Genomic DNA, 15,703 nt, shown 5'->3' on the forward strand with positions numbered 1-15,703 from the left:
ACTTTATGGACTAACAGGGAGACAGCTATTGAGTGCAAGCCATTTCTTGGATCAGGTAGCCATAAGACTATTTTTGAGTGATGATACCTGAAGCACACTTAAAGTCTCCTCATCTTGTCAGCCTCAGAGGAACGCTGAAAAGCAGGAGGCAAATAAGGTCTGGGGCTACACAGCAAAGCCAGGACAAAGAAATAGCAAACATCGTTTGTTCGGTGTTTAAGGCAGACATGCGAAGCCTCTCCTAGGCAGATGTTACAATCAGAAGTACAAGTTGGTGAGGCTCAGTTGGACTCTCAGGTAGTAAGAAGGGATAAAAGCCCGAGGCGCCGGCTGCTGCCGTGTGCCCGGCATCCACTTGGTGGCGCTGTGCACGGCGGCGCGGCCGGCAGCGGGGACAGTGCCGAGCGCGCCCCCGCGCCCGGAGCGCAGAGAGCCGGGAGTGAGAGCTGGTCGGAGCGCAGAGAGCAGGGCTGAGAGCTGTCCGGAGAGCTGAGAGCAGGGCTGAGAGCAGAAAGCAGGGCTGAGAGCAGAGAGCAGGGCTGAGAGCAGAGAGCAGGGCTGAGAGCTGGCCGGAGCGCAGAGAGAGCAGGGCTGAGAGCAGAGAGCAGGGCTGAGAGCTGGCCGGAGCGCAGAGAGAGCAGGGCTGAGAGCAGAGAGCAGGGCTCAGGGCTGGCCGGAGCGCAGAGAGCAGGGCGGCGTGGGAGCTGCCCACGGGGAGCCTGCCCGGCCTGGAGCTGGCCCACACTCACACCGAGGGAATGGCTGTCCCAAAGCGCAGAGGCACCAGAAGGATGGCTAACCCCATTTAACACTTAATTAACACTTACAAAACATGCTGCCATGCTAAAAGTGTACAAGAAATAGCAGAAACATGAGGCTATAGGAGAGTCACCCCTTATCTTCGGGAGCCCCTACTCTAGCTATACGTGCTCGCTTAAGCATGTATACTTTGTAGTATTATCACCACCAAAGAAGAATGCAAGCCACTAGAGGGGGTGAGACCCTTTTCTGGTAGCACACGAGAGAGAGCCTCAAGCACAGGAGTGCAGGATGCTTCCATCCCTTGTCGCTGTGTCCTTAGCCTGGGTTTGCCACAGCTTTTCACTCCCTCAGCCCTGTCCTTTCCTGCCTCCACTTCCTCTCTCCCTGCTGCAAAAAGCTGTCTTAAAGCGGTAACAGTTTCTGCATCCCTGCTTGTGCTTCTAAATGCTATTTAACAATCAGCCCGTTCCTGTTTGTTGCTTTGGTTTTTTTTCTGTGACAAATGAAAGTGATAAGGTGTCAGCATGCAGCTCTGGTTACTGCAAAAGTACAATCACAAGACCACAGATTTGAGTATTAATTCAGTAATCCCACTGCCACACTAACAGGAGAATTATAACCATGCCATTAGGCATGGCAGCAGATACTTGCAGCAGCTGCTGCAGAGACCTCTGTCTTCCAAGAAAAGCAGAATCAACTCACGAAATTAAAATATTGAGAGAAAAGGAAATGCAAAATAATTCCATTAAAGCAAAAAGACCTAACACAGTTCTGCTGTTGTAACTCTGCCATTGTAAAAGATACATCCAGATACACAATGTTCTGGTTATTGTTCCTGATATTCACTTGCATGATTCACAGTTATATTCAAGTGTTCACAATTATATTTATATAAAGTCTCACTGTAACTTCCCGTCAGAAGTACAGCAACTATGCCAAAAAAGCAGGTTCTGTTTAAAAATATTCATGAGATACTGTTTTAACAGTTATATGTTTCCTGCTCCATCACCATATTCTACTACAAGCATCTAACATTTAATCTTTTTATATAAGCAAAAATAGATCTTAGTATCTGACTTGACATATCTATTCTAATAAAATCCACAAAACTGACAGCAGATGCAAAACAGAAGGCCATGCATATTATAATAAAATTAAATTAGAATCAATTCTGATTATTCATCTCTAGTTCAGTTTTCATTAAAAGAAAGTCTAAGTACCTGATGAAACAATAATTGAAGTATTTTGTTTTAATATTCAGGACAAACCACTGAAGTATGACATCAGTGAGGAACATGATCACGTATTACTTACTCAGTGGAACTCATTTTCATATTCATTTCATTGAATCCTCCTTATATGCAGAGGCTTATCAAATAAGTTTCTCACCATTCCTACTCTGAGAATAGAATTTAATTTTTAAATTATAATTTTAATTTTTAAAGAATGTTAAAAGCTATAAATGATTATGGGGGAAAAAAACCCCAACCAACCAACAACCCCCACCTCTTCATTCTTCCAAAAGTAAGCATTAATGCCACAAATTCCAACTGATAGATGAACACATAAAATGCTCAAGCTCATTCCCACAGGCTTTTATGGTGGTTTTTCATATCCCACTGGAATGGCCTCTGCTTCCTACGTGTGGTGATTTCCCAAAATCCAATTCAGAAAAATAAAATGCTTTCCATTTCTATATGAACTGCTTGGTCTGGCAGCAACTACTGAGGTCATCACCCAGTGGTCAGATGTTAATGAAATCACACAAAACTAGAAGTAATTTCTCCACTTATAGGCCAAACTACAGTCTCTATAAAAACATGTATGTTTTTCCAAAATGTAGGTTAAATGCAGTTGCTCTAAATTGTTAGTGAGAATCTTCTCCTCAGTCTGCTGGTTTAATACTTCTGCAGGCAGACTTCAGCTTTTGTAAGTCATCCACATCTTCACTGCTTTAATTTTATTAACTTCTTGAAGTTCAGAATTATTTGATGTTGTTTAAGAGACTAGGGATCAGAGTTTACCTGTGAAACAGCTGTATTACAGAGGTGACATTTCAGCTGCTGAGCATGTCCAGTAGGGTAGTAACAAACTTTGCCACTGCTGAAAGTCAAAATTTCTGGCCATTCAGGATTAAAAGCTCACGACTTTACAATTTGAGTTGAAGAAGCCCTGAAACCCTAGGCTAGAGCAGATTACCAACCTTTGTGATTCAAGCACAGAAGCAAGTACAAAGGCCCCCAGTAGCTATATTTTCTACTTGGGGTGACAGGAAAAAAAAATTCAGATTGTGTTTATGGTAACATGTCTTGGCAAGCTTCCTCCTTTCAAAGCCTCCTCTCCTCAGTAGGGAGCAGTACCATATTCACAGCTGTTCTGCTCAGTGGGGGAAGTCTGCAGGGCTGCCCTAGCTCAGACCACAATATCTGGTCCTGCTGTCCTTTAAGATATCCCACTGACACTCACCACATAGCACCTAGGACATCCTCAGCTCTTGGATATCCCCAAGTCCATCTCTGCTTGGCAGGAAAACCATGCCACAACACTGGAGGGCTATTATCAATGAATTTGCTTTGTAACCATGACACCAGCTTTGCAAAATGTTAGTCTGTTTTTATACAGCAAAAGCTTTTGCTTACAAAGAAACCCCAAAACCCAACACAAACCTCACCCCAAAAAAACCAGAAAAGAACAAGGTTTGTTTTTACCCATTCTCTCACATGGACAGCCAGTTGCCAGCAAATTAATTCTAAGGTTAAATCTATGTCAAATTTAGTCCAAAGACTTTAGCCTTAATAGCTGTCAGTATAAATATTGGGTTTTTTTCACTAAAAATGTATGTGGATAATTATTCTAAGCAATAAGGTTTCCCAGAGACCAAATTAACAATTAAGGGTCCTACTCAGAGCTTTCACAAAGCACTGTTAAATGAAGCATTCTTCCTGGTGCCCCGCCTCTCCCACCATGCTCTTCACAGGAAACATTTTTCTAAGTACAGTTCAATAAACCTGTTAAGGATTACCTAAAATGCACTGCATAATTTACTGCCTGAAATTTCTGACCACCATTCACTGTTATGAACAGTGTGGCTCAATTCTCTTACAGCTCCAACATTTCAAGTACAAAAATCATCATAAAATTGTTTTAACTCTACTTTAGTTCTTGCCAGCTATGCAAGAGATGCAAGATTATTATTGTTAATGGTTAAATTACTTCAGCTTTCATAATTTCAGTGAGCTCCAGTCTAGAACATGTAATCTGGCTGCCCAGTAACTCTTAATCTTGCTGACTAATTTTACTGGTAACCCACGTTTTTCATGCTCTGTTGTAGGCTGGGGTTTCTTGAATTAAAAACACAGCATCCTCAGGGATTCAGAGAGCTATGGAATCTTTCAAATGAACAGACACAGTATTTGCTAAAACTAACAATCAGCAAGTTAAGGGACAAACAAAATTTTTTTATCATGGTAATGCAGTGACAGCAAGGTGACAAGAGAAGCAATGAAGACATGCCCAGGCTTTCAAAAACAGTTCTGGGCATAACTAAAAGCTAGTTTTAAAATGCTAAGAAAAGTGCAGTTGTTGTTTTATCAGGCTCAAGTGTACAAAAAATTGGTTCCAATGTCTTCTACTTTTCCAGACATGAAAAGTACCAATGGTCAGAGCAGTGAAGAGGCACTGACCAGGGGTTTTGGGGAACAAGTACCCCTCCTGCCAAAGCAAACAGATGACTACAGAATAAACTGCTGCACCAGGTCGGAACTGGTGAAGATTTTTAGGGCAAAACAACTGGAATGAAAATGAATAGGAAATGACTTTTCACTCTGTTCACTAAAAGCAAAACAGGAAGGAATAACATTAAATGAATTAAAGTCACATGGCAGTTCTTCATACAATGTGCAGGATATTGTGAAATTTATAACTTTTCTTGCTTCAAGAAATGCCAGAATCAATTCCTAAGCAGAAAATCCCTGGGGTGGTATTAAATACACAGATACCATGTCTGGTCCTGAACTGCAAATAACAGTCCACTGTTGGGCTATATGAAAGAAATACCATCTCATGCTTGCCTCATTCCAGGCATTTGCTTTTAGCTGCTGACAGAGAAAGGTCCCATGAAAGATGAGGACAAGAGTTTTATTCATTTGTGGCCACAGATTTAAACAGCCATTTCCCAGATATAGGGGAAACACATTGCTGCATCCTCCTAACAGGCATTACAGCTATATTGCTGCTTACATAGTCCAGCTGCTGGGATGCAGACAGGAATTTCTCAGGTGGACAATTGCAAAGACAGCATGGATGAGGGCTGAATCCCTTCTCATGTGCAGTCAGGAGTTTGCCAGTTAAAGAGCAACTACACTTTTGCAAAGCAAAGACAGCAGGGTAGCACAATTTTCACAGGAGTGAGAAACACTATAGGTAAGTCTGGGACAGAGATGTGAAATACTATATGCAAAGCTGGAACTATTAAACAAACTGCTGAAATGGATTTTTTAAATTTTTTTGATGCTTTTTAACACATCTGTTTGAATAAGGGATGCTTCATGCAAAGCAAGTAGTCAACAAGGCCTCAAAAGCTCAGACTGGGTCAAAAAAAGGGAAATTTATTTCCTTATTATAAAGTAAGAATACTTAAAATTGAAAATCTGATAGCACATATGGAACCACCTAATGCCATTTTTAGAGTTGTGTTTCAGAAGAGAGATCACTGTAACGTGATCTCTCAAGGGGATACTGTGAATCAGTGCTAGAACAACAATACTCTTTTAATTACAGTTTCTTATTAAGCCTGTATTAACTTGCTGAAGGTCAGAGGTTGACTTAATTTTTAGCAAAATTATTTGCCAAGAAGTTTCCAATATCTCATCATGTAACCTATAGCTATAGATAGGCTCTGCATCACTGTTCCAGGGGGAAATACTTTTGATGGCAGGAACTGCTGTATGAACATTTCATTCTGCTTCAGGAAAGATAGGCAATTCACAGGAGATGCAAAATGCTATTTTCTAAAAGTATATCAAGCCTTCAAGTTATTATGAAGAACATCTAGGGAGAGCTGAATAGACTGACAGAAGTTCAGAAAACACTTCACTAGGGACCGAGTCCTCCCATCCAGCCCACAGGGCACATCTCCAGTAACTGTCAGAAATAAAGGTTTCACCAGCTGTTGACCACAAAGGTTTCCTCTGACATGCATCTGTAACAAGGCCCCAGTGCAGATTTCACTTCAAGCAAACAAGATTTTTCTAATAAGCCATCTGATCAAAATAATTTACTTGGTTTAAGGGAATTTTGCCAAGAAAAGAAAGACAGCTGAAAGTAAAAACTTTATTCCTTATGTAATCAAAGTACAGGGTTTTCTCCAGAAAAAAAGCCATCAAACAAACAACAAAACCTGATTTTCTAATAAATTCCTTATATAGACAGTACCTAGGTGTTACACTGTAACACAAGTACACTTTCAAGACCCACAGGCTTTCTTTCTTTTTTTTGACAGATGTATAAAACAAAATTCTGATCCTCCAGAGCCTTTGTGTAATTGTTGTTCTGGTATTCCAAGCTTTGAAGTAGAAAATCTATTAATAAAAAAATGTAGTATTAACGTCACCCTTCCTAGTTACTAAGGTGTCTGAGAGTTACCATCAGAACTGCAGAATTCTTAGCTTTTAGGCTTCCTGTTGAAAAATTTATTCACTTCTGACTGAATAATGTAGTATGGCTGCACAAAGGCTTCCATGACCATGGCACTTGGTTGCATTACCAGACTTCCTGAGAAGTTGTTCTTGGGTTTGACCAGTAGAGATCTGGGCTCCTTTCTCCTGCTGCAATGCCTTGTGAATACTAATGAGAGGAGAAAACAGAACACAAGCTCCAGGGCTATTTCTGTGCTTCAGAATCTGCAGGAACACCCAGCATTTCTCTTAGTAAGATTTAGTCTGAAGGTACTACTGAATGCTTCATAATTCATGTCTCTGAATATATGAGTTATCCTCATCACCCCTCTGGATTTTTTTCTAAGAAGGCTATAATTAGTAAAAGTAATTTTTGATAATATGACTGAAAAAAGCATGAAGGAAAGCAGCATAGTCGACTGTGAACTGTGTCTCCTCCCGTGGAAGCAATAGGAGCCAAAACTGCTCCTTAACCAATCTCTTTTCAGTGATCTGACATGGATGGATTTAAGCTGCATAAACAGACTTGGGGGTCTGCATTAATTTAAGGTTCTATTAATTAAATTTTAAGTTTGATTTTAAAAAGCCCATTAAGTCAGCAGACATTCTTTAGTCTAGTTTAGTGAGCTCTGAGTCAAATACTACAAATATTAGCCAAATGACAGTCAAGACTTATGGATAAGAGGTCTTATTTATTCAAGTCTCTCCATATTAGTTAAGAAGATAGAAGCACAGGCAATATGGGAAGAACCAACAGGTTCAGATTCCTGCTGGCAGTTGCAGAAAGAATCCAGATGTCTTGTATAATAGGGAGAGTAAGGAAGGTAAGAACAAAACTCCAGTCCCCACAAAAAAACCCCATGACAATTTGTCTTGAGCTGTTCTATAGAGCAAACCCTTCCTGACACCAAATCTGACCATTTTTTATTTGTTTTATGATAACAAATAAAGAGGCATCAAGCAAGTATCAAGAATTTAGTGTAATATGTACCATAAACACACAGCAACAAAGCATCCCACAAGTCTAGGAAAAAACACATTTACGTTGGAAAAAATATATGGTTTACTGAAATATCCCTGCAATACATCTTAGGCAGGTTTCCATACCTCAGAGATAAAGATGTCCAGTTCAAATATTAAGCACCAGTCTCAAAACAGAGGTACTGATATAGGGAGGTTTTTGTTAAGTTTTGAGTACATTTCGAGTTTTGTAATTAAAAAGAAATCTAGACTTTCAGCTTAATTTGAAAGCATGAATGAATGTATACAAGATGAAAGAAGTCCGTGCCAATGTCTGTCATGGCAGTCATTCTGTGCTGTTGGTTGCAAACCAGTGGTGTTAAGCTGCCTTGATAAAGCAAATATCCTAGTGGCAAATTGCTTTAAACTCCCTCAGCAAGGCAGTTCAGTTACTGTGATTTATTTTAATTTAGATTTGTGTAGCATGTACTTTTCAAGAAGTGTGCCTAATAGACCATTAGAGTTTTCCCAGATAGCTGTGGTGCTTCAGCACCTTCATCCTTCAAAGGTCTTCGTTATTTTCAGTATTCTTTCAGCAAATTTGTCTCTTGCACTGGAGATATGTGACATGTGGGCCACATGATTCCTTTGAGGATCATGCCATTTTTAATGAATAGCTTTTGGAGGGTCACTGCCAAGTGAGAGAACCAAGGCAGGTATTAGCAGGAGGTCGTCACATACTGCCATATATGGAACACACAATAAAAAATTCTTTATTGAATTTGTTTCTTATTTATTCCTTTGTAGTGGATCCATCAGTTATTTTCAGGTGACTTTTTTTTTTGTAAATTCCCCACATTTACAGAGCTGGAGTTATCATTTTCACAGCAGCCAGAGATGCTTGCCTGTTCTGGATCACTTCCTTTCCTAGTAGTTTTATTTACAGTTGATTACTTCCCTAAGATGAAGGAATGGTCCTTACTGACTTTAAAATTGCTATCTGCCAGCGTGACTGTAAGCTCATCATGCAAAAACTCACAGAAAATGAATTAGCAGGGACAGCAAAATCCCTGGAAATCATTCATCACTATGGTAGACCCAATGTAGGATATATTTAAGCTTTAATGAATATGGACCAAGAAGAGCACAATAAATTGGAAAATTCAGAATCACAAGGCTGCTATTAGGAATGTGAGAAATAAGATGTTGGAGCATGAGAACACTTATCTTCAACCCCCCACAAACCAAATACACATCAGATAAATCCTGTACTCTATAGACAGATGTACTTAATAAAACTACCCACAGAGCACAGACAACAAATCCAGTTTTTTACCTCCCCCTCCCAGGTCTCACTGCATTCAAACTACTGGTTTTCAGCAAAGCCAGCAGGGTTTAACTTGAGATGGCAGCCCTGGGTACTTTCCCTGCAGTCAATTCACTTCTCTCAGACCACGAGGATGCCAGAGGCAGAGAGAACAGGATACCAATTTAAGTGACCATGGAGCTGCTGTTGCTGTTTGTTAAGCCTCTCTGATGGAGGACTAGATTTGTTTTGGCACTGATTTTCAGAAGACTCTAAAGGGCAGACAATAATCAAAACCACAGACTGTCAAAGTCTTGTTAGGCTTTTCTCAGCAGTCCTGGAACGTGTATGACTCACCAGCAAAGAGCACATACCCTTGAGTGAATCTTCAGCCCAGTACGGGGAATGCATGTTGGGTGCAGAGTTCTTTCCAAGGGTTCAGGGCTTTTATCTCTCTACTGTTTGTCTGTGCAAATGAACAGGTCTCTTCATTTGCAAAATACATGTAAAAGTGCTATTTTTCCAAAAAGCTACCAATTATACAACATAGTGTAATAGTGATGACTATTATGGGTAATAAAGTATTCTAATATTGTTTGTATCAATAGTCTGTTCAACTGAGCCACTAATGCTGGGGTGACAAAATACATTGTGACACTGAGCATCTTTCTCTCATGCCTGTGGCTGTCATCTAATTCTACACTTAAACAATGAATTGGCTAAAAAATCCCAAACACCAAAAGGAGAAAAGAAATTTGGCAGTGGGAAACAATATTAAATGTGGAAAATTCACTGCTATTTGCTCTTAGTGCTCTGCTTTTAACACTGTGGTCAGACATGCAAAAGAAAACCCTGAGAATTTGCCACGAAAACAAAACCAGAACTTTGCAGTATGATACTCCATTTTAGACACTGCAAAATATAAACTTGGTTACAGCTTGAGAGCATTAAAAACTCCTCAAACCTTAAATATTTTATTTGCTATTAAATTCCTGAAAACAACTAAGAGTACATAAAAATGATGCTAGCATCTACTTAATTCTAATTGAAAACATAAGTCTTTGTTTCCTATTGACTCGAGACAGCAGTGCTGCCAAGAGACATTTCATTAGACAATATAGTCTTGTCATTTTCTAAAAAAACTCCAACAGATTATTTTAATTGCTTCACACAATACTAAGAGAGGAATGACACTTGCAAACAAAAGCCAGACTCAAATGATACTCACATTTCTGTGAGAGGTTTTTGGGGGTAGGAAAAAGACTGCTAATTTACATTTTCATTTGCTAACCATTCTGAAGCTGCTGATTGTCAGAAACTGTAACATCAACATAAAGCTGCATCATATAGGTCTTTTGCCAGCTACTCATCAGACTTTTCTGCACAAGCCACCTCAATACCCAAACTACTGAAGTTTTCTTATTCTGAAGAGGATTTCTCAGTTTTCACCTGCCTCCTTTCCTCACAAACATCTATGTTGATTTTTTGGTTAAAAATACCTGTTTGCTAATCCTGCAAGACAGCTCTCCTGAAAGTATGTGCTGTCTTCCCAGAGGTATATCATGCTTTCTAGGTTACCAACTGAGTGAAAAAAAACTTAAAAGCATGGGTTTTGAAATAACAGCACATGGACTGCCAAGCCTCATTAAATCCAAGATCTATTACAGGGCCAAATGATGGTTAAGTTCTCATTTACTTTTCCATAAAATCTACATGTCAAAACCCATTCAATATATTATTGAAGAGTTCTAACATGCAGGCTCATAACTCTAACAGTGATCTAAATTATTAAGAACAAAATAAAGACAACACAGTATGGGCAATTTGCTGATTTTTAGACAATATTTGGTAGTCGCTGAATGGAAGTAAATGCATCAGCATCAGCATCAAATACTGACACATTAGAATATTTATGTAATACACAATTCAAATATACACAGTTGTTTTGCTAGTTGAATGTATGATAATCAAATGCAGGATCCATGTTAAAAGCTGAATTTTAAACAAAATTCCCTTTACAAGGACAGTACTAATAAAAAGAAGTGCTGATAAACCCTCCCTATACAGGGAAGGTTTAATCTGCATTTAGTTACCCACTGAGGCATACATTGCTAATAAATCAATATTCAACATCCAGGATTCTCAAGAATCAAAAGAAACTCAGAAGCAGCCCATGGTTACACAAGTTTAGATAGCTTCTAAAGAAGGAATTTAAGAAGTACTGGATAACTTCATATAAAGTACCATCTGAAAATTGAGAGTTCTATTTAAAGTTAATTCAATCTAAATCACTATGCTAAATCAGTTACACAAACACCTTGCAGAAATAAAACCCAAAAATTATTTATTTTTATTTAAAAAAAAGGGTGTATAACATTAACTGCATTTGAATAAATATAAAGAGCTTTTTGAAGGAAAAGTCTGCCTCTAACTACACTTCCACAAAAACAAGATTCAACACTATTTCAATACACTTTCAATACACAGAAGAGTAGTTCCCTATTACGTGCCTAAAGGAGATTCCATTTCTCTCTCCTGGGCTGACAGAGTTGCAGTTCTGTTCCTCCCCAGCTCCCCTCTACCATTCTCTTCCCCAGTCACACTATGGCTTCCTGCACATTTTCCCTCCAAGGTCAGCTGGATACATTTGCCTTCATCAGCAGCATTTCCTATTTCCCCCTGCCTTTAATTCAAGTTCCTTCTTTGCAGATACTTCTACTTTCCTGCCTTTTTTGCTCACTTTACTCTCCAAATTCCACCTGAGATACACATACCTGGTGTTCCTTCCCATCCTCTTTTTCTTTAAAAAGTATTGGCAAGTCTTGAATATTTTAGAATAACAGATTTGTATATGCATAATTTCCTCTAAAATAAAATTTCTTTTGCATATTCTACAGGAATTTATCCCATGGAAAGTACTAAGAGAAGATCTTGATTTTTAGAGTCAGCAAGCTTAGGAGTATCTCTGTGATAATTTCCCCCCAAACTAATTCTTACAGGTGAAGTTTTCAAAAATAGAAGAGACTTCCTGCTAAGGTCTACTACATAAAAAAGGTCTGCACAAGATTAACAGAGGAACTCAGACATTTACAGAACAGATTTTCTATTTTATTTTTTCTTTCTTATTTCTATTCCACTTTCTATTGTAAACAACAAATATGTACACTTTGTTATGCACTTCCAGAAGTGTGTATCACAAATGATGTGCTATTTACTAATTTAGATTAAGTCTCTTTAGACCAGTCTACTGAATTAGAGAAAAAATTGAGAAAGCATGCAAAAGTAAAGCTAACCTTACCTTTTCATCATCATCAGAAAAAGGGGCACCTCCTGGAGTCTTATTTATTGCTTGGGCAACACCAATAATCTCTCCATCACTGTTTCTTATGGGCATGCACAAGAGTGACTTTGTCTTGTATCCAGTCAGTTTGTCAATCTCATCATTAAAGCGTCGATCCTTCAAAAGGAAATAAGGAAACATTAGCACACATTTCGTATATCTAAGCTTTCTTCAGACAGCAAAGTACTTTTCTCAATGTCTGATTTGGTATTTTTCAGTAGCATTAGGCTGTTGCTTCTCTGTTATCAGCCCATTCTTTATTAGCTGTTTTTCCTCACTTTTCTCAGGGGATCAGTAAATATTTACCACTACATAATCACATTCACTGAAGTGCCATATTTCTACCTCAATGAGAAGAGTGGCAGCACAGACTGATACCTGCCATTAGTAATGTTACCATACATACACACTTCTGCTCGGCCCTGCTGCCATTTCACACCCGTACTCTGTAGATGCTCACAATGTCTCTCTCAAGTAAATGGAGACTATTTATGCCCCATTTCTGTCTGTTCAAGTATGACTGGTTATGTGGACTGGACCCAGTACAAACACATACTCCAAGAAATGCAGTCAAAACCTCAGCTCTTTCTGGAAAACTAAGCACAGGAATGTCCCTGTTCAAAAAAGGCACTGTGCAGCAATCCATTCTCTGGAACAGTAAAGCTCAAATTGCAGATCATAAAGTAACTCAAAGGAGGATGAAAACTTAGGTAGTGCTGACATCACTTTTGTTCATCTTGGTAGAGCATAGTTTTCAACAGCTCTTCTATCAGCCTGAGAGGAAATTACTGCTTTTCACTGGCAGCAGCTCTGTTCCTCTGTTCACCTTTCCTAAGGGGGAAGTTAGTATTGTGCTGCAGGCAATAGTTAAAGCCAGCTCAGACTCTCCTAACATAAGGAAACTAAGCTGTTGAACAAAATTAGACACAACTTTTTGTTTTCAAAAGTTTAATCAATATTGGCTGTGAAATAATGCCTATATCTTACTCAAGTCATGAAAACAATTCACCCCATCCTTCATTTGATTGTGATGAGCAATAAATTTTTACTAATACTAAAAACTGACTTTTTTTTTCTTGACAAATTTTTATCTATTTCTATTTCCTTGTAAATTCCAGATGCTATAGAAATAGTCTCTTCACTTTGAGACATGATTTAGAAATGCTCTCTTTTACCCATTATAAAGATTAACATATACATTTGGCTACTTTATTACTTATTGCACATTTTTCAACATCTCAACCAGAAGGAACTAATACCAAATGTACCCAACAACTTCTTTGGGAGAGCCAGAACTCCCATGATGGATGTTTTTTAATAACAGCATCAAGGACGCAGATCTGCCTGATCTTGAGATCTTTCCAAATGCTTCTAAACACTTTTATATCAACTTCAATAGAAGCTGAACTGTTCTGCATCATAGAGAATCCTGCCTAGAAAGATACGGTTCTTCTACAACAGAAGAAAGGAAAATGCAGTGCAATTATCACACAGTAGGCTTCACTAATGAATAAATTAAATATTCCTTCCAGTACTTCCTGGTAATGTCTACACTACTATTTGGAATTAGTTGCTGTGGCTGAAATATTGATAAGATATATTGTGCTACTGAAGACACAATCCCTGCTCTACTAATTTTGTACTAAGCAAATCAGAGTACAGTGGGAGAACATTGAAACAACAACAGCCTGCCTTGAGTAGCAGTACTGTTGATTGATACCTAGTGGGCCTTACAAAAAAGCAAACCTTCAAGGGGCAGTTTAGCTGAAAAAACCAAAAGAGCTGTTGGTCACACCAAAAGTGAGTTGAGATTTTCTCATCTGAACGCACTCCATGCATGTGTTACATGTAGTCATTGCCTTTTCAGCAGGCCTCAAGATTAACATAAGAGGTGCTGTTTGTTCAGCAGGGTGTGGTGGCACAGAGGACAGGGGCTGGTGAACCTCTCTGCATGAGACACGCACTGTACAGCTGTTAGCAACAGATGTAATGACCGGCTATGGAGCCACTGTTCCTTCACAGATGCTGTGGAGCAGCAGAGACACAAGGGGGATTAGCAGCCTGAAAAGTGTTGGAATGCCCTTTATTGTACAGCTCATTCCTGCTGCATTGCTTCTCTTTTCAGGCACATCATGGAAGTTTTCTGTTTGTCTCTCTTCCTGGAGCCTCTACTCTAGGAGGAAGCAGGATATCAGACAATATCCTCTCATGCTAGAGGACTGGATGACCTTTAGCAGAAAGGTATTACATCTTGGAGCCGAAACTAAAGGTACAGCAGTCTAAGAAAGTTCATGTGTTTAATTGGAAAAATGAGGCACTATTTACAAAAAACTCAGGAACTTGGTAAAAGCTGAGAATGATCAAGACGTGAGGTGAACCTACTCCTACTCTTTTGTGGAAAAGCATGCCAGAATTTCATTTGGGTGACATTTGAATAAGTGATGAGGAGAGACATATAAGTGAACAAAATAAAATGTTGTTCCTGGGAACGTTGTTATTGTTGAACCATGCAATATGCACAGAAAATAGTGACTGGATGACCTGCATTATGTTCCAAACCTCTTATCCCCACACTCTCTTCTTTCATCAGTTATTGACATAAAAGAACATACATGGCAGGATCTAAGAGAGTGGTTTTACTGAGTTTAACAGTACCAGTAAAGACCTGAATGCCCAGGTGTGAACTGTGATGGCCAAGAATGGACAATATTTATACTCCCCTCTCCTCACAGGGGGGTAACCTTGAGCAAGGAGGCCTGTTTAGCAGCTGACAACAAAGGTGGTAAATCAGAGAGAAGCTCTGTCAGATTGCAAACATTTTGAGATATAAACTGTATTATCCCACATGTTGGAACAGCCTGCAACACAACAGGGTCCTCATCTGCACCAGGGCCCTGGGTAGTAAGAAGTCACAGTGTTTATGACAGCAATGTAAAAAACTTGCTTTTAAGTTTTTTATGATTAAGACATGTATTCAAAAATCAGGGGCAGACTAGATAAAAGCTTTTGAGAGAGAGACTTCACAATAATTGTAATTGTACTTACAGTATTTTCATGCAAGAACACTCATGAATGGGAGTCTTCCACTGACTGTTTAAAGCATTACTAAATACTGCTTTGGTTCTATATAATGAGTTTTCTACACAGAGATATTGAAAATGTGAAGGCTGAGACATTTTTAACTGGAATTTCAGACCTGCAGTCAAGGAAAAGTTACTCTGTAGGACAAACCCTATCCTAGCTTGAAGGATATTTATTGATTGTCAGTGTTGTCCTGTGAAAGGTGAATGAAGTATAGACATAGAAGAGAGCAAGTTTGATCCATCTATCCAAGTGCTGGTAATCCAGTTACCTGCTCAGGAACAATGCAGTCTCAGGATTTGGGATATATTTGAAGATTGCCAGTGAATGAGAATAGATAAATGTCTTCATGGTTTTATTCTGTAGGAGACCAGATTAAGGTAAAGAGAGGTTTTTTTTCCATTAGGGTTCTAGAATCATATATTATCAGAATCTAAACTTTCAGTTAAAGTTTTGGCTTCTGAGCAGTTTCACCAACTGCTTTTCAGTGTTGATTTTCAGTTAAAGTTGGTAGTTCATACATTGTTAGCAAACATACAAGTTTCACTGTGTTTTGCTGGTTTTTTTTAACATAGGATA

At 38.9% G+C, this 15,703-nt stretch overlaps 1 protein-coding gene across 3 annotated transcripts in view; it reads right to left on the bottom strand.

The window, feature by feature from the left end:
* PDE11A (phosphodiesterase 11A) overlaps positions 1 to 15,703 on the bottom strand; it is a 110,230-nt gene that overhangs the window by 83,357 nt on the left and 11,170 nt on the right. For 2 of the 3 annotated variants that reach the window (XM_059853185.1, XM_059853183.1), the window contains exon 2: positions 12,002 to 12,160. In XM_059853185.1, coding sequence (XP_059709168.1) covers positions 12,002 to 12,097 — 96 coding nt within the window. In that variant the 5' untranslated portion in view covers positions 12,098 to 12,160. Of the gene's footprint in view, positions 1 to 12,001; positions 12,161 to 15,703 lie in introns of those variants that run through there. The other variant, XM_059853184.1, reaches the window with a different exon arrangement.

Source organism: Haemorhous mexicanus, chromosome 8 (genome assembly GCF_027477595.1).
Source record: "Haemorhous mexicanus isolate bHaeMex1 chromosome 8, bHaeMex1.pri, whole genome shotgun sequence".
In the NCBI taxonomy this organism is placed as follows: Eukaryota; Metazoa; Chordata; class Aves; order Passeriformes; family Fringillidae; genus Haemorhous; species Haemorhous mexicanus.